We start from the raw sequence: 24524 nt of genomic DNA on the forward strand, positions 1-24524 counted from the left end.
CAGGGTTTCATCCATGCTAACACAGTGCTTCACCATTGAATCATACCTCCATCTCCTCCCTACATTTAGCATGAGAAACATGAGGATGGAAGAGGGAATACATGTAATACATGTAATAGGGTCTAGCAATCCTCTTGGATTGTGAATATGATATATAGAAACACATAGGAAAAAGTGGAACTATACGCCAGAAAGGTAAGAGTAAATCTCTGACTGCTTCCTGAAACCAGTTATTTCATTAGATAGAAGCAAATAAAGTTTTATGTGCATTTGATCACTACTGGTCTTTTTCCTATCACTTGCAGCAAACTAGTTGTAACTGAGTTATCTTTCACAACCACTCTAGATCATAAATTCTACTTTCTTCTTAAAAATTTGCAATTTGTTGTATATGTTTTTGTCACCCATTAAGCAAGTAAAATCTCCTTCTGAAGACAAGTACTAAATGATTCTGTCACTTTTTCTGGATTTAGTTTGCATCTTTCCAACTAGCTATATGAATCTTGAGGGAAGAACACTAAATAATACTTGCTTTTTTTCCCCTTTATCACTATAATTCTTAATCTGTCTGGCATAGAACACATGTCCACTAAATGTTCACTGCCTAATTATAGCATGATTACCCTTTAAAAAGTATGTGGATATTTTTGGGGGGCCTATATTTAAAATTCTCCAGGAAGACAAAATAATAGGGTAAATGAAAACATGTTTTTAAAGGATGGAGAATTTAAAAAGAAAAAAAATAAATACAGAAGAAAAAAACCTTCCTAATAAAGTGATGGCTCTGAACTTCTGAATTGCCACTAACATGACTTTCAGTCCAGTAGAAATTTCTTCCTCTGTTTTCTTGAAAATAGAAGTCATCAACACAACTACAGCTTTGTAAATAGAATCCAATTTGTTGGAGAATAGGGCCTCTAAGGACTGCACTTCCAGACTGTGGAAGCCACTTATTTCAAAATTAAAGCCTCTCACCAGTGTTTTTCTACCTACTCTCCATATCAAACCCAGCATGCAGTTACATCTGCAGAAACTACTTGTTTCTCTTTCTGGGGCTCCTCCTTGCTCATGGAAACCTTGAGCTGGTGCCTTTCTATAGACCCAGTTTCTTCCATGAATCTATAACGCATTCCAAGGCCAACTGAAACTGAATAGAGGGAAGAAAAACTCATCTTTACACCAATCAAGTGCAGAGATGAGAAGAACACATTTAAAAACTCAGGAACAACATTGACAATATGAAAAGAAAACAAAATCACTTTTTAATTTACTTTCTTTTTGCCAGTTCTGAAGTTAAGCACTTGCTCTTTCCTTATTGGGTTGTCTTTTTGAGTAATTTTTTCCATTGTAAGCACTTTCTAAAAAATCATTTTCACACATTTCTCAGATACATCAATCCTTCCGGCATTCTTCCATGCACACATTATGGTACCCTAGCTCTAAATATAAAAGAGTTTTATTATGTCCATTAACCATGGACATGTGTGCTCCAAAAGTTTCCTGACACGCAGTCATTTGTGGTTTTTTTAATTATAAACAGAAAATATTCACGAGAAAAATAAAGAAGTAGGCCCATAAATACATCTTTATACATTTGAGTTCTGTTTGTATATGACCAACAATTGGATAAATGACTCTCTCGATTGCTAGGCTCAGGATGTGAGCTTGCATGTGTTTATATACATACAGGGACACACATGCATTCGCATGTGGAATTAAATCCACACATTGCACAGAATACCAACATCTGTAATTGTGAGCACTGCTGTCTTGTTTCTAAAATAAGGGCACCGAGTTTTTTTAGGTCTCACTCTATGTGAGGAAAGATCCTAGACAAACAAAGTCTGATTTATTGAATGCGTTTTATTTTAACAACCAAAAAAATTCTAACAGCCTAACAATGCACATAAGTTAAAAATTAATTATCACTTAGTGATAACAAAGATAGTTGATTTACATGGAAAAAAGAACATTTACAATATGTTAATCCTTATTCACATTGTTGATACTGCAATAAAACACAATTTGTTTTTTTTTTCATTTCACAAAAAAAAAGGCGGGAAATTGTGCTTTGTCAAGAGGCACTACAAGAGAAAGTTTCTTCTTCCAAATAGATATTATATGACAGATATTGAATAAATAGACATATATGCATTGTAATTCGCAAAGATCTGGCAAGACCACAGGCTAAAATGCCCACAGATTCACTTAGAATCACTGCAGACTTGGCAGTGAAATTAAAAAATAAAAGGCAAGACTTAGCATTGAAAAATACCTAGTAAATTTTTGGTTGAAGTGTAAAAGATACCAAATGGGGATGCCATCCATCAATGAACCACCTTGTGAGAGCTTGGCAAAAATGGTGTCTAGATGTATACAGAGTGACCTTCAGCAACAGTGTCAGAAGACAATTTGGAAAGAGTAACTCGGAGATAAGGAAGCAGCAACCATGGACTTTCTGTTGAAAGCTGCAGCATTCTGCAGAACAACAAAGGGTAGGCCCAGGGCTGAAGTGCTCACAGCCATCCTTTTGCAAAGATACATGATGCTCATATCAATAAGATAATTTTTTAAAACTTCATTATTTGAAAAAGTACAGGAAAATGTCCCTTTAAAAACTCCAGAGGTTACTGAGCAGCTAGAATTAGCTTGTATTGCAACATGTCTTCTCCCTGTATCATGTAAATTCTGAGTCCATATCTACACATAGAGGTTTTGTTTTTTAATTCCTACCTTTTATACCTTTCAAATATATAAATAGTATTAACAGTTATATTACAATGTTTGTGTAGTAAACAGAAAATAACTTTCAAAGTGATATTGCATGAGGTCTTTGACAAGGTTGCATGAGAACACAACTTGAAAAATTAAAAAATAATAATAATCCAACCATATGGGACTGCTGAGGGGCTGTTTCCAAGCCTAGAGGAGGTTCTTGAGGCTAGTCCAAAAGGGGAGGTCTCCTCTTGCAATTACTTAGAAGTGGAAAGTAACGCTACTGGTATTTCTGATGGGAAGCTGACGGCGATCTGGAGAGCTAAAGGAGACTTCAGCTTTAATGCTCATTCCACTAAACAGCCAATTGGCATTAGTTCTGCTGCACGTAAGGGAATTGCTATGTGGGGAACTGAGACACTATTTCCTTTTATGACGAGTAGGTGATTCTACTGGAATCGCTTCACTTACCCTATTGCCTGAAGCTGCACCATGACTCAAAAGCAGGTTCTGGTTAGGGCTATGGATCAGGGAAAGGGATGGAAGCCAATAAGATCGGGGACTGGAAATGTTTGGCTAAGGTGGATGGAATGTGTATTATAAAGAGGAAGTTGAAAGTGAAGTAGAAATAAGAAACGTTTGAGGAGAGAGAAGGATGAATATTTATTTGAGAGGGAGGCCCTTTAACTGGGCAACCATTTCTTTTCTAACTTAACATTACACTGAACTATTAAAGACAAATTAAAAAAAAATAAACCAAAAACAGCAACAAGAAACTTTTAAATGAGCAGGCTTAATAAGATCTGAAGCCACAGGCAGGTAAATAAATTTCACAACAAAATGTGGCTCGTAGTATGAATTCCATATGTCCAATGTCAAAAAAATATCATTGATCGAGACTGCACTAATGGATAAGGTTTTCACACTGAATTTCAGCCTTATTTGGAATTCTACAGAAATGCATCTGTACACGACAGTCCTGACAGATTGAATAACGGAACATATCAAAGTTATCTTTATTAAGTGTGCACTGTTTCTTTAAGAGTAATTTTATTTGAACCATTTTTTCACGCCCTAATATTTTTTCACTTTACTTTCTTCTTCCTTCCTGTCTTTCTCTTTTTCTTTTTTTTTCTCCCTCTCTCTCTTTTGGCAGTGTTGATTTATTTTGTTAAATACATACCTCAAAAATTATCCATTAAGCTGCCAGATAGGAAGCCATAGAATTAAAAAAAATAATAATTCAGGGACAAACACAAAAATAAATAGGAATTCAAAAATAGTCACCCCACCCTGAGAGCAGGCCGCAGTTTATCAAAAAGCCAAAGCAACTCACTGTGAAGTGGTGTTTTATACATAAACAAGTCTTTTCTTTAAGAACTCATTTCACAGTCTATTCTTTCGGATTGCAAAGTTCTCTGTCCCATGCAACTTTAATATATATATATGTAAATATAGAGATATATACATATACATATACACACACACACACACACACACACACACACACACACACACACTTGTAGCTTTCCTTCATTTATTTCCGTTGGCCGTTCTTGTCCTGGAATCTGCTTGATGTCTCTTCCGTAAGTGCAAGGATCACAAAGGCAAGAGTCTCCTGTGGTTATTGTAATTACTACCATCCAGTCAATTGCAAAAGTCTAACACTTAGTGTCTTTGCCAAGAGAATGTCTGATTCAGAAATACTGAAACTGATTCAGTCTGTAGGTGTATCCTGTGCAACAAAGAAAAAAGTCATACAGATAAGAAACAAAAAAATAAAATAAAATAGGCATTAAAAAAAAATAAAGCCAAAAATTTTTTTGTCTAAAGAAAGAAATGGAAAACCAAAAAAAAAAAAAAAGAAAAAGAAAAAATCGTTGGACCCATGTATTGCTTTGCCTGGTAGGAGTTCCCCATTATCTCTGGTCGAGGTCCGCGGGCGCGGCCTTGCTTTTCTCGGCCTTCTCCTCCTCGGCCTCCACCTTGTACATCTCGTCCGAGCCCTCCTCGCTGTCGTTCTCCTCGGACTCCGTCAGCAGCTCCTCGTCCTTGTACTCGGCCACGTCCACGGCCGAGCCCTGGTGCTCCTTCAGCTTCCCGTGGTGTTTCACGTGGTACCGCTGGTTCTGGAAGAACTTGATGATGGTGTGTTTGGGGAGGTCCAGCTGCGCTGACAGGGTGTGGATGGCCTCCTGGTCCGGGTACAGGCCCACGTCGTGGATAAAGCTTTGCAGGATGCCCAGGGCTTCTAAGGAGATCTTGGTGCGAGAACGGGGCTTTTTGGCACAGCTGTCCTCGGTGGGCGGAGGCGCGGGAGGGGCCTCCTCCCTGGGTGGGGAGCTCTCCTTGGTGGGCTGCGATGGCTGTCGGTGCAGGACCTGAAGGAGAAGAAGAAGAAGAAGAAAAGAAGTAACCATTGCTGCTCTTGATGTACTATGTTATTTCTCTTCTCTTTGGTTGCCCTTTGGTTTATCTTATCTTGTTACTGTTTCTGACTTTGTTACCTGGCGTGTTGTATATACTTTTATTTGTTTATTTGAAATAGGGAAGGGAAGGCGTGGGGGGAAGCAGGATGATTAGGAGGGGATAAAGGAGGGAAATGGGGACTAAAACACGAGAAGGGGTATCAGTGGTGAGAAGTAATGCACCGACTACCTGGTGAATAGAACTGTAAACCCTAACACATTACAATAATTTTTTTTAAAAAAAGAAGTAAATACATGGCTCGGGACTGTCTACCTCGAGATGTTGGGTCCTTGGTTGTTCAAGATCCTCTGCATTCAAGAGCCGTGGTTTTAGATTTTCCATCCTTTTCACCACCGCTACCCACTGCCACCCCTCAGAAGGTCATGACAAAAAGACAGGACACAGAGCAAAACTGTGAATGCCATGACCAGACACTGTGGTGCCAGAACAGACTGTTCTTCTCAGTGGTGGTCTTGAGCACTCTGCATCTTGCCCTCAACTGCATCATGGTGGAGGAAGGATAAGGAGCTGACTACCTAGGAATGGCTGAGAGGATTCCATGAGGTGTAGGTACCGTCTAGTCTTTCATCAGCTGCTGATCAGATGACAAGTACCTCTGTGTGTTCCACTAAGACCATGGGGCATAGTTTGCCCAGCCTGGCTCAGAAAAAACTTTCAGGGAATGGTCACTATTGTCATCTGCTTCACAATTATTTTCCAACTATTACAGAGAAATAGTTGGTACTTCAGCCAGAAGACAAATGCTCTGTAAAACTAGGAATAGCTAACATTTGCTTTTAGTTCTGAATTTGTTCTTTAAATGACAATGCTTTGTAAAACCAGTACAACTTTCATAGGAATTTAAAGACGAATGTGTTTTCTTAAGTTATGAACTATAAGAAAAATATATTACTCATAGATGGACATTTTAAGTATTATTGTGAACTAAACCTCTGGTTTGCACACATTTCCTAGTTTCTACTTATTTGTAATATCAAGCATTTCTAGGCATAATTTAAATCATTTCCCTTACTCATTTTAAAAAAAATACATGTAAGAGACTAGGTAAGTAAGCCTACCTTCTTCATCCTCACTTTTTTCCATTTTATTCAATTCATCCTTGCATGAAATCACATCTCATTCTCATATTAATTTATTAATGTCTATCTGGTTGAAGAAACAAAGTACCCGGGAGGGACTAGAGAAGAACTATGTGCACTGGTGGAGAAGGAGCAAGACAGACAGCCACAGCCAAACCTAACCACCACTCCCACTTCACAACTGCAGCTGCACATCCAGGAGTCAAAAGATGAGGGGGGAAAGGGACGGGTGAGAGGATCATTCCAACCTAAATGGGTGGGGCCACGTCCAAAGACAATGGTCACTTTTCTTATATTTAGATCAACAGCTAACTTACCGAATCCTCCAATACCTTCTAGAAGATGAGTTTATGTTCAAGAAGTAATGCACTCACTATCTGGTGAATGTAACTGTAACCCCTCTTTATATTACCCCAATGATAAACTACAACTAAAAAGAAAATGAGTATAGATGGGTACTGGTGGCTCACACCTGTAATCCTGGCTATTCAGGAGACTGGGAAAGCTGAGGGTTATAGTCCAAAGTCAGAGTAGGCAGGAAAATCCATGAGACTCTCATGTCCAATTAACCTCCAGAAAGGCTGGGAATGGAACTATGGCCCAAGTGGTAGAGTGCTAGTCTTGAACATGAAAGCTCAAGAACAGCTACCAAGCCCTGAGTTCAAGCCGCTTGACCACCTCACCCCTACCCCTCACATACAAAGCTGAAGAAGAAAGTCTTGTCTGAATTCAAGCCTGATATTTGTGTAAATACACACACATAAACACACAGTTTACTTTTTTAAAACATGCATTTCTCCTTTTACTGGTCTCTCCTGGTCTCTCACATTGTATATAATCTTTCTGTCATAGTAGAGTCATAAAAGTTAAATATTTTTAGAGTTTAAGAGAAATTAGTCCAATTAATGAAGAAAAAAATAACAAATGGAAAAATATGTCCAGTAAAGAATCAATCAATGTGCTATATTTACCACCACCAGGTTCTGCTCATTTAATCTCCCTTTTCTTTTTGAAGTTTTCTTTAAGTTTCTTTAAAAATTTTTATTATAAAGGTGATGCTCAGAGAGGTTACAGCTACCTATGTCAGGTAATAATGAGAATATTTCCTTTTGAACAGTGTCATGCCTTCCCTCACTCTCTCCTTTTCCTTTTTTTTGTTTTAAGCTAAGAAACATTATCATCAAAGCAAGTAGTTATATTCTATCTATTCAGTCTATGAAGCACTATGATGAGAATGTCCGCCTGTTGCAAAAAATTGAACAAATATGAAGGAAGATGAAATAAGGTAACAAGAGACAAGGCTTAAATTTGTTCAAATCATCACCATCAAATAATCAAAAGCAAATGAGAGTGTCCATCATAAGCTGATAGCTGGTAGCAGAAAAAAAAAATCTAAAACACAAGACGATAAAACAATGGCACTATAGTCCAAATAACGTAGCCCAATTAAAATCAACGTTCTTAGCATTTTCTTTACCACTTTCCACTAAGAGTAAACTCATGTGGTCTGTGGTGGTAAGCTGGCATCAGCAAAAAGTGAGAGCTCCGTTACTTCCACATCCTAATTACCCCCGCCAGGGAAAGTGGAGCAGCATGGTGGGCTGGCACTGTTTGTGTCAGCTTTGATGGCAGGAAAACATGCGCTCAGAGACCATAAAGTGGGCAGTGTGAGTACTGTAATAAATGAGTCTCTGTGTCAACAGGTGGGTAGTTTAGATGTGGAGAGAAAGGTTGAAATCAGGTACTGAATTCATATTGGAAAAACATATACCCAAGCACAAGTACTCCCTATTAGAGCAATTGTGTTAATTAGAAAACAAAAGAGAATTAAAATGCCCCATTTTCTAAATTATGCTTGCCTTCTGTAGTAAAAGTCAGCATAACGGTTCCATTTAATTGAATAATTAGATTGGTTCTTTAGGGGTTTTCCATTGTGCCTTGGTTAGATTTGAAGAGATTTTCCAAAACTATACTTTGAAGTCACTAGAATCTTTCTGCATGAGAACATTTGTTCTTCTCTGTAGGCCCACGCGTTAAACTAGGTTACCTCTGCTTATTTCTTAGGATAGAGTAAGTATGTTATGTGTGCAGAGCAGCCAGACATGAAATAGGGAAAGAACTAATCATAGCTGCTGCTCAGTGAATGCTTAGTATGTGGTAGGAAGTTCCATAAGCTTTATGTAGATGAACTACATACATGAGGAATTCTACAGTTCCTCGTGAAAATGTTACCTAGATCATGAACAAACTGGAAATGCACTCTTTCTCAACAGAATATCCTAGACTGGATATTACAAGCATGAGTGTGAATTCCCAGGCAATACTTGCTCCACCAACCTTCGACACTAGATGATCTCAAGAGAAAGAATAGGGAGATAAACCCTGTACAAAATAAAATCATTTCTGTTCTGACAATATACAATAGTGAGCTGAGTGGCAGGCAAATACATCTATATGAAGAAAGCTGTGAAATTCTAGCATCTTCTCACAGATAAAGACAAATGAGCACTTCTTAAGGGGAAACTGCCTTGCAAATTCCTCAAAGAGATATTTTTTCTCTCTCTCATACTGTATTTTCCTTTAGCCTATCTTCTTTTCAACTAATACATACACATATATAAAGTATACATGCTATATATATAAATATATATATATAATTCCCAGTTATCTAACACATCCATCTTCACTCCACCCACATGTTATAACTACTCCACAGCATTATTATCTCTAGATATGACTAGCCAGTGAAGAGTTGGGGGAGAATTACATGATTTTCTCTCTGGTGACTTGCTAAGAATCCTTAGTTTCAGGCAGTAGTACTTTGAGGGTATAGTCTAATCCTTGGAAGATGGTCTTCTCTAGAGAGGAAACTCAATCCACTCTTAAAATCCTCCAGGCTAAAGGATAGGATCAAATCATCTTTCTTTTTCCTATCTTGGCCAAATAATGTTAACTCCCTTAGCCTGTTTTACACAGAACAGGTTTCTAGGCTCCCACTCAGATCAGTTTTAGTTTTCTCCTCTCTTAATTTCTCAGAGTTTGTTCTATAGTCCTAGTTAGGTAACTAGTAAGGGCTGAGTTTGGTCTTTGTCCCTAGAGAATTCCCTGAAGGTTATAACACTGATTCCTGGTGGGCATGCATGTCAACTGTCCCGTTGCGGGGTTTGTTTGACAGTTTACATAAATATTTCCAGCTGATAATCATAAAATTTAATATTACTTCAGCCACAATAGAGAATTCCTTTCCAACCTAATAGATATAGAATCTTTCCTAACTAGTTCCCTATGCACACAGGCTATTCTGAGATTTTCTTGGAATTTAATTGCACACCTTCTCAACTACTTGTATAGAACTGTCCACATCCATAGACATTCCAGTTCATCTTTCACCACTTTTTCAAAACAAGTCAGAGGAAGGAGGAAAAAAAATTCCTATTAGTAACCTCTATTAGTATCAAACATAAACTGAAGTCAGTGCTAGAGCTTTTGAAAGCCATCTTCATGGTAGCTTCAGTCATAAGTTTCTCAATCTGGAAACAACACAAACGTTTTCTGATAGAATAGGTGGGTCGTGGTGCATGGATACAAAGGGTGCTGGGGGAAATGAACTATTGTCTTTGCACCAATGTGGATAATTCTTACAGACATACTGTTGAGTGAAAGAAGCCAGATGTGAGAGACTGAAAACCATATGAATCCACTTATGGGAATGTCAATAGGAAGAAAAACTTTTTTTTAAAAAAAGAAAAGTACAAGCAAACAAGGGGAGGAAAAAGGGAAACTGCAGCAACACATGTCAGCATAGTGGTTACTACAGAGATTCACTGAGTGAAGGGGGATTGGAACCACCTTTGGGAATGTTAAAAAATATTACAAGTAGTGACCTGGTTGTTGTTTGAAAGGACATATGCATGTCTAAAAGATGATGGAGCTCTGTGAATAAGATCTGCGTATGTTTAATGTATATAAACTGTAACATATCTCAACACAGTTTTCTTAATGATCTCATAAGCTACATATTTTATTACATATCTGTAATTGCAAAATTTGGGAGGTAGAAGGAGGATTATGAATTCAAGGACAGCCTAGGCTATGTAGTGAGACACGGTATCCAGAAAAAGTGATAACCAACCAGTAGTTGATCCATCATCTCTTCCTAAGGTACAACACCCTTGTTTCTATGAATTCCACAAATAACAAAACACATTGTTTTATAAAGGCAGCTTGCTGTTCCTGTGTACAATTAATTTTTATATACACATGAGCCCATTAATTCATCTTAGTTTTATTTTTATTTTGATTTTTCTACATCACAGTTGAACTTAAACCTACTCAACAAATTCATTTCTGATGTTTCTGTAAAGAGTCTGGAAAACGTACTAAAACCTCTTTCTTTTTCATTGCATCTGCTGATTTTTCAGAATGAAAATTAAGGGTTGTAGTAGAAAAGTAACTAAGTAGATTTATTCATAAGTATAATAGTGGTAGTAACACATGCTATATTTATATAATGCTTACTATGATTCAAACATTGGCCTAAATTCTGTAGATATGTTTTATATTATTCTACTTCATAGGATTCCTGCAGGTAGATAGAAGCTATCTCTGTTTATGATGAAAAAATAACAAAGTTCCTGATTAGGACAAAAGACAGAGCTTACAAGCATCGGAAGAGATTTCTAATGCAGATCTGATTTTAAAGCCCATTTCTTTTTACATCATGTTCTCCTGCTTACCAAGAACTAGACTACTGAGAAAAAACTGAACAATGTTTGCAGAGCAAAGGAAACAGATAATAAATAAAAATACCAGGTAGTAACAAATATAATCAACAATAACAGAAGAAAGGCAACATATAGGGGTTTAGGTCAGGTGACCCAGGGATGGCCGCTGGAGGAGGCAATCAGACCTAAATCTGTGAAGTCCAAGCCCTGAAAGAGAACACTGGGGACAAAGGAAGCCACAGCAGTAAAGCTCAGAAGCAAGAACACACAGGGTTTCCATGAAAAACATTGGGAAAGTCAGTGTGTGGAAGCTGTGCTGAGCTGCCCCAGAACAGTAGCCACCTTTCACCTAGGGCTGTTTACATTAATTAAAACTGCAAAGAGAACCACTCAGCTCCTCTGTTACTCCATTCAGTGGCCACATTTCAAGTGCTCAACTGTGCCTTTTGTGCAGTGCCACACAGGGGCAGCATATTGGCAGGGTCTGTCCATTGGAGCAGAGAGTACAGCTGGCCAGCTTTGTGCTGGACAGCCAAGACCACAGCATGGAGGGTCTTGGCCACCTACTGCCCTCACAGGAATCATGATCATAAAATCTGGCCCAGCCAAAAATAGCATGGAAGTTGGAAACTGCTACTATTATTAGACAGAAGTGGAAACACTCATAGAGCCATATAAAAGGAAGGAAAATTTCAGCTTGCGATACATTACTAGAGTTTAATCCAAATATTACAAATAGAAACAGGATAATAAAACAACCTAAAATGTACCCTGGCACTTCTATTCTCAAGAAATGGTTAATTTATATTTAAATGATGGCTCAGACCCAAAAAGTTTTATGCTGAAAACAACCAGCCTTGAGTTGGCAGAATAAGGAAAGTGTATCCATTTATCAAACAGTTTGGGAATACCTACAATAATGGAGTCTATTAACAAAGCCTTTTCTTTATTCTTTCCCAGTGCTGATCAAACTCCAGTGCCTAGCTGGGTCAGCAAGCACTGTATCACTGAATCCTACTCTCTAGTCCTATAAGGCTTTATTTTATTTTATTTTAGTTAGTTAGCTGTGGGGCTTGAAAACTCTGGGCCCTGGGTGCTGTCCCTAAGCTCTTCAACTCATGGCTACCGTCACAGCACCACTTCCAGTTTTCTGGTGGTTCATTGGACATAAGAGTCTCTGAGACTTTTGTGCCCTGACTGGCTTTGAACCACGATCCTCAGATCTTCTGAGTAGCTAGGATTACAGTAATGAGCCACCAGCACCCAGTAAGGCTTTTAAATAAGTAGTGCCATGCCTAATAACTAAGGATTCATTGGCAAATTGTGAAAAGTTAGAAATCTAGAAGCTCCTTTTTATTCATATGTTAAAATCTCTCTGGGGTAAAACATACACAATAGACAGAAAATAGCTATGCATAAAGAGAAGTTGGATATATACTGAAAAGAGACACTATCTTCAAAATAAAATGCCAAAGCTCCTTGACCAGTCACATGGCTCAAGCATAATAAAGATACATGTTGTTTTTCTGCCTCCCAAACCAAAAACTTTGAAAACAAAAGGACCTCGCGATACCATGGCAAAAGCTGACTAAGAAAGATAAAGCAGCTCTTCTTAAAGCTCTTTGCATCCAAATAGATTTTGAAGGCCTCAATGAAAACCAGCTGGGAGCCATGTGTAAAATATAATGGTTCTTGCCTGCAGGGAAGGAAGTAAGATCTTGAATGATTAAGTTTAGGAAAGTATATAATTCACTGTATCATTATGGGGTGAACTGGATTATATATAATAAGCCAAGACTTTGTGGTCTTTTTTATATAGAGAAAATGAGAAATTATTAAGGAGGTGACTGTACAGGGTGGTGGATCCAGTGAAGTAACAGGTTAAAGTGGCCTGTTCCCAGGTGGCCACATGATCCTCTCTGTGACAAGAGTCATCCCAGGAGTGAGTTCAGCAGCACAAGGTCAGAACACAGAACAAGGTCAAGATGAGGTCTATCTGCATTGATTTTACATCAATATCAGGCTTTCTTTGATTTGTTTAATTTTACTTCATCTATGACAACAAAATCCAAGGAAAAAACAGATTTAAGAAGCACAAGAACAAATTTATTGAAAGACCTTGTGTACAACTCAACTAGAACTTACTAAACAGATGAATTTGTGCTGTTATGTAAAAATTTTACTACATGTGAGATGTCATGTGATTAAAGTCTCAATAACTTAGCTCCACTTGCTAAATCTCTTTTTTTCCTTCAAAATTTAGATTACAGACTACTGATTCTGACTAGAAAATTGCAAAGGGCAAACTAGGCATTAATGATTAATAGCATATAGAAACATGAACTATCTCACCTATTTGTACTGAGAATGTACATGCTGATATATTGTGTGCCTGGAACCCAGTGAGGGCTAAGTATTATTTTATTTATAACACTGAATTCATTTCATACTCCCTCAACTCTACTTTCAGGGCAACTATACAGCCCTGGTTGTTATTGTTCTATTATTCCTGTGTAGTATAACTATGTTTGGTAAATAAAGAAGCTGTCATTAACTGCAGTTTACTTGTATTATATGTTTAAGAGTATGGATATACTTTCTTATTTTTCCATTTCTGTATTTAAAAAAAAATCTAGGACATTACACAACCTAATAAGATGATACTGTACAGAACTTGTAAGCAGAAGTTTGGGGGTTATAAAATTCTGGTGTTGCATCACTTCCCACCTCCAAAGCCCAAATTGCTTAGTAGCCTTGAAACAAAGCCAAATTATCCTCTGTAAAACAGCGTTTGTTAATCTGTAAAGTCTTCCTTGAGGCTTGAGGGCTCAGTGAGATAATGTAAACTAAGTACCTAGTACAGTTGTTATCATTCATAAGTTACAACCAAGTAGTAGCTATCATTTAAAAACTATAATGCAGATTTAAGAATAATAGAATGAATGTTTCTGAATGTGCTTTAATAAGCACATAATCAGCAACTAATTCTTACTTTGTACTCTTTCCCCCACAGATTTGCAGATCTGAAAATGGGTACGTCTACCAATAACATTTCTTATTTATATCCAATATGTTATACATGTATATGTTCTTAACATGATATGTGACATTAAAGTTCAAGGTTGTAGCCTTCTTCGAGGTGGCATCTACAGAAACAGGCTCACATGAAGACATCCATCGTCAATGATTCTTAACACATGGTTCATTGAGCTTAGGGTAATATCTCTAGATCATCAAGAGGCCTGTGACATCAAAACTACTTTCATAGCAAGACTAAGACATCGCTTGCACCTGTGACCATGGTGACAGGCACAATGATGGTGAAAGGAACTGTGGGAAACCCATGGTGGCCACCAAAGCAGAGGCTCCAAGCTTACTGCTGTAAGCTCACAGTTGCAGCAATACTACTTTCACCTCAGAATATCTTTAATGAAGCAGGCAGCAAAGTTGAGGCTGATCCATCTCAAGTCACGAGAACATCTCTTTTTAATAATCTGTGCAAAGCTGGCTTTGATATAAGGAAGTTGTCTTGAAAACGCACTTTCAGCACACTCATCCTCCAGACAGAATACCTTGAATTGCAGGCTAAGCTGACACCTCTGTCATGGAATGCTTTCTTGAAAGAAACACTAAGACAAACTGGTTATTCAGATTTGGGTATTTGGCCAACATTTCCTTAAAAATGGAAGTGAGCCTGTTACTTTAACATGTGCGTGCGTGTGTGCGTGTGTGTGTGTGTGTGTGTGTGTGTGTGTGTGTGTGTGTGCGTGTGTGTGTGTGTATCTTTTCAGTATTTATTGCCAATGACAAAATTTAAACTTCCAATCATAAGTTAGAATTTTGGAAAACTTATAGCTGCCACCATAAGCTTAACAACTTCCTACTATATAGTTCTGATGATATTGGTAGTGATAGTTTTTCTGATGATATTGGTAGTGATTCAATGAATGTCTTTGGTTTTTCTTTTTAAACATATTATCTAATGAGATGTCAATATATATAAGATCTGTAAAAATGAATAAATCAGTATGTTTAAGTGACTAATACATAATACTATGATAATACTATGAAGTTCAAAGAAGAACAATGGATACAGTAACAAAGTAGGATCAAATGAAATGTTCAAGGATAATCTGCAGTTGAATTCTACTTAATAACTACTAGGCCAGTAGTAGAGTGCTTGCCTAGCATGCACAGACCCCTGGGTTTGATTCCTTGGTACCACATACACAGAAAAAGCAGAAGTGGTGCTGTGTCTAAGTGATAGAGTGCTAGCCTTGAGAAAGTTCAAGGATAGTGCCCAGGCCCTGAGTTCAAGCCTCAGGACTGGCAAAGAAAAAAAAAAGAACTAACCTTTAAATTTCTGTCACTTACAAAGTGCTGCTATAATACCAGAGAAGAATTTTCCAACTGTGGAAAGCCAATTAAAATATTCCTTACTTTTCTAATTATATGTCTGTCTAAAGCATGATTTTCTTCATCAACTTCAACTAAAACCACATACTATATTAAATGCAGAAGCAATTATGAGAATCCAGTTGCCATCTAGTAAGCCAGACATTAACATATTTACAAAAATATATATAAAACACTGTTACACTTCCATTTGTCTTTTGAAAGTCATTTCCCATACATGTATGTATGTTATATATAATTATTTTTAAATTTCCATACTTTCTCAGTTTCTAAAAATTAATTTCTAGTATGGTAATAATGTTATATATGAGACATTATTGGGGTCTCAATTATAAAACTGAAAAGGGGTCTCAGGAGCAAGAAGCTCAAAATTTTCTGCACTATGTAAATCACGATGGATGAATAGCCCTGCATTTCCCTAATGTTAAGCATGGACTTTCTATAAAACTCAAAATAGTTCCTGCATTTAAAATCATCTTCACTTGAGCCAAATCATCTAGAAAGACCATAGCGTCTGGGTCTAGGGGAAATTACATATACATTATGATTTGCCTCTTGACTTTATCACTCAGAGACATTTTCACAGGCAAAATATATTTTCTTAGACATAACACAGCACTATTTTTAACTTTATGTTACTTGGGCTGGCTCTTATGGTTGTAATTTCACATCCTAACATTATAAGACTTATTAAAAACTATAGTTTGGTTTTAATGCTTTTTGGGGATTCTCAGTATCCTAAGGTCAAAACTCAGAAAATCTGTTATTAACAATGACAACAAAAATAATAAAAGTATCCATGAAGTGATGACAAATTGCAGACTACAGGTGTTAGATTACATTTTGACTCCAGGCAGGTTTAATATAGGTTGGTTTCCTTTTACAATTGCTCTAGCACATGCAGCTAGAGAAAGGGGATTTTAAAAAAAAGGAGGAAGAAGAAAAAAAAAGAATCATGCTCAATAAAAGACCATGTCAAAAGAGATCAATACAAACAAGCAAAGTGATAGGAAGTCTAACATGAAAATACATGTTCAATTTCCTTCAGCCTTAGTCTGAGATTCCTTTAATATTACAACCAAGACAATACTAGAAGAGTGTGTATGTTTTAATGCAGTTTAAGAATTGTTTCTCAAAATACACACTTTGGTCAAAGATAAAATCATAACAACATTATGACACAATAATCCGTTAAAATAAACTTGGGTGTTGGAAGATTCATAGATCTTAAAACAGCCTGTGGCTCATATCATTTTCTCTTCAGTAATAAATTGAGAACAACTATACCAACAACTTGTATAGTTTTGGGTGTAAAAAGCAAGCATTGTGATCATTCATCTGCTTACTGGGAATGTCTAGATTCTGCAAATACTAAAGAAGTAGTTAGGGAACCATTTCAATGAAACGAGATGAGCTGACAAAACAGCAAGCTCAATATGTGTGCCTAAATCTCCATCACAGAGAAGTAAGTATAGAAACACATGAAGCTTTTCCTGCTTATATAGTAAGACAGACAAAATACTAGGTACATACTAAACATAATGGAAGCTTTATGTTTCCCTTCATTAGCGTCATGTATTTAGGAATTATCAATAACAAAAGCTAGTCTATGAACACGACCAGTGGAATCCATGAGAGGATTTAGGATAAGCAGACTCTTTAGGATGATCCATGCCTTCCACATGTGATTACCATTCCTCCACATACCCACCTCAGTCTCACTGGCCTACCACCAACAAGCCTTTAATTTCTTCTATTTCCGGTACCATATGCCCCTCACCATGTCTTCTCAGAGCCCTACATTTAACCTACAGATTCATAGAGAAGGCCTGTGTTTTGAAGACCAAAGTCAAGGCAAGATAACACTGCAGTACATACAAAGCTCCAATAGGTTTTGATGAGTAAAGAGAAACATGGAAATGACTAGAATGACTGAAAGAAATTAAATGTATCAGATTGAACATGACTAGATGCTGGGAGCCTGCTTAAGTAAAAGTATGTCTTGTTTCATTGCTGTAACTAAGAAAAAATGGTGGTTTTCCAAACACCTGATGTTAAAAAACAAAACCAGGTCTTAGAGTTAAAGATAACAAAATAATCTTGACTGGAAGGATGCAATCTTCATAGTACTCAGTGTTATGAGGTCTTCTGGATTTTGAACTAGCTCTGCATTTTTGTTTTAATTTGTATCTCCATGCTAACATGTGATATGTGGCATTTTACTTTGTGCTAATTTGCTAACTATATACCTTTTATGATGTGCCTTTAACCTATTTTTAATTGGGTGGCTTTTGTCACTGTTGACTTTTTAAAGTTTTGGTATATTTGCAAAGTGTACCTTCATTAAATGTGTCATACAAATAATAAAACAAGATAACAAAATAACCAGGATAACTAAAAGAGGCAGTCAGAAGGTTAAGATGACTTGAGTGCCAAGAATTTAAATCAGCATTATAAGAACCAACATGGAAATTCTTAGTACCTCATTAATAGCCAATGATTTACTATCAAAGATATGAAGTGTTCAGGTTAAAAACCCATGAGTTGGCCAGCATAATGGCTCAGGGATTTTATCCCAGCTACCCAGCAGGTGGAGACTGGGGCGATTATGGTTCAAGGACAGTCCAAGCATAAAGTTAGTGAGATTTCCACCTCAAATAAGCTAAGCCTGGTAACATGCGCCTGTAGTTTCAGCAACACAGGAGGCACAGGTAGAAAGATTGCAGACTGAGCAAGCCCTGGACAAAAATGTGAGACTCTATCTGAAAAACATAGCACAAAGAGTTGGAGTGTAGCTCACACGGTACAGGATATGTCTAGCCAATGTGTTCAAAAAGAAAGGTTCTAAAGCAAAGTTAATCTAGTCATTTAATAATTATCAAAGAAGATAATTTCATAAGTACCAGTGATAAATGATATATGAACTATAAAACTAGAATTTTTCATTAAAAAAAGACAAGGACATTAGTGGACATCACAATTACATTGTCTTCTAGCTTCCTAAGGCATAGAGTGTGAATCTGAAGCAATTCTTCATTTCGGGGAAAGGAGTGGAGGGCAAGCAAGCTATGTCGGAAGCCCCATTTGAGCCTATTTAGAACCCAAGGATAGGCCACATTTTCTGTATAATTTTTACAGTTGAGGCACTCAGAAGTCAGAACAATCTGACAGTTATGGTTAGTGAAAATATTAGACATTCACCAATAAAATACTACCTCAGCATATTTTTTTGCTTTCTGGATGTAACCACTTAATAACAGGACTTGAGAAAACTGCACTGTGTGAATCAAACACATAAAAGTACAAATATTCCTTTTATAGAAAGCAAATCTTAAGCAGTGCATTATAATCAACTACTCGGGTAAAAGACAAATATCTAACATCATCACACCACTGACATATTATAGCTTATTATGCCCTAAAGTCCAAACTGGGTAAACAGAGTCGAATGATCAAAGCAGGGTTTTCTCCTCCGACCACAGGCACTGGTCTGAGCAATAGGGACTGACAGCAAAATTTCCTTGTGGCTTATTGCTTAAAGGGTGTCAAATGCTACGCTCCAGTGACTCGCCTGTAATCCTAGCTACTCAAGAGGCTGAGATCTGAGGATCAAGGTTGAAAGGCAGCCAGAACAGGCAAGTCTGTGAGACTCTCATCTTCAATTAACTAGTAGAAGGAGGACAGAAGCAAAGCTATGTATGCTTCAAGTGGTAGAGTAGAAACATCCTGAGTTCAAGCCCCATACAAACAAATAGAAAAGTATCCAGTGAGAGCTCATCAAACACAGCCAGAGTTTTCAACTTCACTTAATTTCATCAGAGATTAGACTTCTTGTATTGTTTTCTTTCAATGGAAAAGGAACCTGGAAAACTTAAAAATGATGTGACTAAAAACATCTGAAAGGTTAACAGGCTCTTGATTTTAGAGGGTTCTCTTAAAGTTTTAAATCACTTGTCACTCATTATGGGGATAGTTTTACATCTTCCTTATTGATGGTCTTAGTAACCAAAATAAGGTACAGGGGAAAAAATTTTCTTCTGAATTCTGTGGCAGATACAGCTTCTGAGAAGTGGCAATCTTATTTAGAACACAGCTTCCCAGGGAGGGGAAAATCATCAGGGTGCCAAAGCTGGCCACCGGGAGGACCAATATTAGTTCTTAATTCCCTGAGGTAAAGTAAAAGGGTTGGAAATTAGTTTTCCCACAAGAAAGATCCCACTCTCCAGGCAGAAGATGACCATTACATTCCCACGAGACTGGTTATTCAGTATCCTTATCAACTTAGATTCACGAAGCAAGTCCAATTTTCTCCCCATGCCACAGTGCCTGACTTTGGGGGGCATATCCGCTTACCTGTGCAGGTTGTCCTCAGAAACTGGAACTGTCTAGCCATTATACTTTCAAATGTGAATTTGCTTAGGGGTGGATTTAATTTTATAGCTGAGAACTCCGTATAAAACAAACATACTTACAAATGACATCAGTGGGGAATTAACCATTAACAATCTCCTTTGGTGTTATATAAGATCAACAGACCCTCCCACCCCCAACACACACACACACACACACACACACACACACACACACACACACACACACACAAAAACAAGTGGAAGAGTTCTCACTGAGTGCTTCTCCTTAAAGATTAAAAAAAAAATTACAAAGGAGCTGCCATTCAACAAAGTAACCCCTCATCTAGGTGACCTCATCTGCGGATGGTTCTTTGTACATAGTTCTTGGGTAAATGTTCCTTTTACCTTTCCATGTTATTCCATTGATACAGTGCAGAACCTTATAATCCCCTGTCAGAATTACAGCTTCCTCCTTACCAACAGAGCATCTTGCCAACGTGGCCTTAAGACTGGTGGTAAAGGTCTCTAGTTATCCAAGATGACACTCACCTCACTGCAGCTCTGCCACTGTCCTTGCAGGCTGTCTGCCAACGACACTTTGATTCTTCCTGCCCCTGTGTCTCTCATCGGCTGTCCCCTCCCTGAGAAGTTCCTATACGGAATACTGAGCTCTCCATTTTCCTGAAAGCCTTCTCCAATCTCCAACTGATCATGCTCAGGAGTGATGTACCCCCATTGTGGCTTGCTCTGTACTTAGTAATATCCAGAATATTTCTATAGCACTAACATTCATCATTAAACAAATGGAATTCTTAAAATTCAGAACAAATCTAATAGCTCCAAGGGGAACAAAAAGTGGAGTCTACAAAATTACACTTATTTTAAAACGTGCTTTCTGCTTAAAAGATGCACACTAACAGACTAATAGACAAATAATACCTATGGACTAAATATACCTAAGGGACTCAAAGTTTTCTAATTCTCCTAAGAGTAACTAAATTGAAATTACTAGCACTTGAGGGCCTTTCACTTAGGGTGTTGTTCTCCAGAATTACAACTGGCATAGTCATCCATTTGCTTCTTTCTTTCCCTCCCTTGATTAGCAGAAAAATTCTGGTTATCAACAGAACCAATAGACCGCAAGAAACAGCCTCTATGACAAGAAAAATTGCTAAAATCAAACCTCAAACAAGCAATAAAATCCTGGAGGACACATAGAAGACAAAGAAAGGAAAAGAGACTTTTAAACGAAGAATGTCTGAAGTGTGATATTCTTAAGCAAATCATATGTATCACTATATACATACACATATATGTGTGTGTGTGTGTGTGTGTGTGTGTGTGTGTGTATTTGTGTGACAGTCCTGTGCACTGTCACTGAGCCTCTGACTCAAAACTAATTCTCTAGCACTTAAGCTATAGCACTACTTCTGGCTTTTTCTGAGTAGTTTATTGGAGACAAGAGTTCCACTGACTTTCCTGCTCAGGCTAGCTTTGAACTGTGATCCTCAGATATCAGCCTCCTAAGTACAGACTGCAGGTATGAGTCCCTGGCACTTTAGATTTTTGTGGTGCTATGATATGTACTCTCCTCAGAGTAAAATTGTTGCTTATCTTCAAATGCTATGAAAAGTGAACACTAAATGTGAACATGATTTTCTCTGGAGTAGAATGAATAGAGTTAACCTAAGTGAACAATAGAGAAAAGCAACAAAATACAATCATAGTATATATTTTTAGTCCACACTGATTCAACCTCTATCATTTCAGTACCATATATTACTTTTGGGGGGCTTGAATGCACAGCCTGGGCTCTGCCCCTGAGCTCTTCTGCTCAAGGCTTTCACTCTACCACTTTGAGCCACAGTGCCACTTCCAATACCACACATTTCCAAGTGAGTGAATGGTTTAAAGTTTGAGCCATAAACCACCTCTTGTCTATCTCTGCAGCTTATTTATATTTTATCAAAATACTCTTTTTGAGATTTCGAATTAAACTAACTCATGGAAGTTAAACACAGAAACTCTAGAAACCCAATTTAAGGAATTTCATTTATACTTACTGAAATCAAAAAAGCATTTGGGCGTTAAAGAACAGTTTCATTTTTGTTTTTGTTTTTTTTTTTTGCCAGTCCTGGGGCTTGAACTCAGGGCCTAAGCACAACCCTTGGGCTTTCCTCAAGGCTAAAGCTCTACCACTTGAGCCACAGCATCACTTCTGGCTTTTTTCAGTGTATGCGGTACCGAGGAATTAAACCCAGGTCGTTGTGCATGCTAGGCAAGCACTCTACCAGTAGGCCAAACTCCCAGGCCCAAGAACAGTTTAGTTTTAAGGCACAGTGCTTGTAAGGTATTATTATCCTTCCTGAGAGGATTTTTAGCTTTCTCAGGATGTCTGTTAAAATTATAATTCCAGACTGAGCAAAGAATTGTATCAAAACTATTATCACACATTAAAACACTCAATCATGTGTACCTTCAAGAATTCCAACTTTCTATTTCTGAGAAGCGAACAGATTTAATGGAATATTTTAAAAGTAGAGCTGGTAAAGGGATATTTGTGGAAAGCATCATGAAAAAGACACTTTATACGGCAGACAGAGAAAAGACACATACTGAAGAAATGGGTATTAAATAATCATCTCTGAATAAACTCCACAAATCAATATAGTCCTGTAGGTCTAGGCTAAGAATGGTATTGCCTAAAGGAAATCTCTAAGGTCAACCAGCAATTAACTGAAAGGTTTTGATTGAAAATGCTATTGACTGTTTTCATATCAGACAGCTTCTGGTTATTATACTTCATGGGTTAAGTAGGTGCCAAGACATTAAACTGTCAATAATCTATTAATACTGCACTGTTAGTTCACTCTTCCTGAGTCTGGAGGCAAATGTTTTCAAGCCAAGTACCTGCTTAGGTTTAATGCAAATTCCCCAGCTCTGACATGCAAATTATATCTCCATTACCTTCCAGTTTAAATGCATAGTAATGCTGACAGAGTATAAGAAAAATATGCAGATAAGGGATGCCTATTCTGTGTGCTAATGTAAGATTTTATTTTCTTTTAAGAGATTACTGAAGGAGTAGAGAACGTGTCTTGGAACCTGCCTTTCTTTCTAAGCCATATTTAACAGTTCCTAAATGGAGTGTAATAAACACTTTACAAAGAGAAATGAGAAGTTCTTTTAAAAAGAGGCCTACAGGCCTCTGCCTCTCGGCATCTGGAAAGCAGTTATACATTGGGGAGTCGGGGAGGGGGGGAGAACTTTTGATGAATTTAATAGAGAAAAGCACTTTAATTAAATGCTGTCAAAGTGGATTGTATTAATGACTATACACAGAGGAATTTAAAGCCAGCCAAGTTTATTTAGCAAATAGAAACTGGGCTTTTGAAGCCTGCAAGTATTTATGTTTCTGCAGTTACAGTACATCTAGAAGATGATGGTGCCACACGAAACTGCTGAGTTATTAGATATGATTTTATTTATTGTGTATTATTAAAGTTTCAAAAGCCTTGAGGGAATTAGATTTCATTTTCAAAATGAAACATTACATTTGATCACAAAGGGTTAAAAAGAGAGAGTACTGTGTCCTGATTTTTTTGGGGGGGGGGGGGTCTGCTCCCTGGAAATACAATGTAGGTAACTGGCAGATGGGAACGACTTCTTTAGCCCTAACCAGTCCAAATTTGCCCCACTGGATAGTAGTGGCAAAGAAATCAATGATAGTATTTCACCTCTGACTCTTTTCCTTATTTTTTCTTCCAGTGACTGCCAGCAAACATAGTTCATTCTATTACATGTAGAAATAAGCTGAAAAAAATGACCAAAGCTCTCAAAAAAATCTCTATGAAAATTTGGCTGCCATGAATTTCTTAATCAAAAACATGAGAAGCCCATGTATTAAGAAAGGTATCAAATGTTTGACTTGGGGGCAATAGGAAAGAAGAGTCTTCCTCATTATCTCCGATTTGGGGCTGACCACAGAATAAACCTATTATTAATGATAATATTTTAAAAAGAAAACAAAGAAAACATGAGCCTTAATGCATGAAAGCTGTAAAAGATTGAAAAGCTGGTCTGGCTGGAAAATACTCTGTGTGTGTCAAAATGATTTTCTCTACCGTTTGTAAAAATGTAATTATCCATGATACGCTATTATCCATGATATGCTACAAGGGTGAGGGATTTCAAGGAAATCCATTGGAAGCTAAGGATTTGCCTTTGGTCTTCAGTCTCTGACACGAACACGACTGTGAGATCACAAACCACTGCTGTGATTTACCACATCCTCCTTGCAGTTATATATACACCCTTCCAGGCTGTCTTTAGGTTTTAATTCAAAACATAAGAAGGAAGAAAAGGGAAATATGAGGATGGGAGGGAAAAAAAGCAAAACCCAAAAGCCTGCACCTATTTCCTTTCAAGAACAGAATAATAATCACAAATGGAAACTTTCAACTTTCTAAATAAATAATCTAATTTTTAATCCTTTCCCTATCTGAACTGTTTATTAATATCACGTGTTTGATCTGTGCCTTTGTAGTTCTGGAAGTTACAAGTGACTCTGTTTTTCCCATCTGTGCCAATATGTTTCAGTCCAGTTTTTGAAATGCTCTAAATGTAGATGAATGACACAACATAGAGACTGATCACATATATATTCTATGTGTGAGCAATGGAAACAGAGATGACACTACATGTTCATGCGATGAAATGTAATGCGCTCTGCTTTGCACAGACAAGTA

General features: G+C 37.4%; 1 protein-coding gene across 1 annotated transcript in view; it reads right to left on the reverse strand.

The window, feature by feature from the left end:
- Nucleotides 1–1288: 1288 nt before the first annotated feature.
- The window catches only part of Satb2 (SATB homeobox 2), a 181600-nt gene continuing 158364 nt past the window's right edge, over nucleotides 1289–24524 (reverse strand). Inside the window, exon 11 of the mRNA XM_090354561.1 lies at nucleotides 1289–5096. Coding sequence (XP_090210687.1) covers nucleotides 4635–5096 — 462 coding nt within the window. The 3' untranslated portion in view covers nucleotides 1289–4634. The remainder of the gene's footprint in view (nucleotides 5097–24524) is intronic.

Source organism: Megascapheus bottae, chromosome 21, assembly GCF_031878675.1.
Source record: "Megascapheus bottae isolate mThoBot1 chromosome 21, mThoBot2.hap1, whole genome shotgun sequence".
Classification (NCBI taxonomy): Eukaryota; Metazoa; Chordata; class Mammalia; order Rodentia; family Geomyidae; genus Megascapheus; species Megascapheus bottae.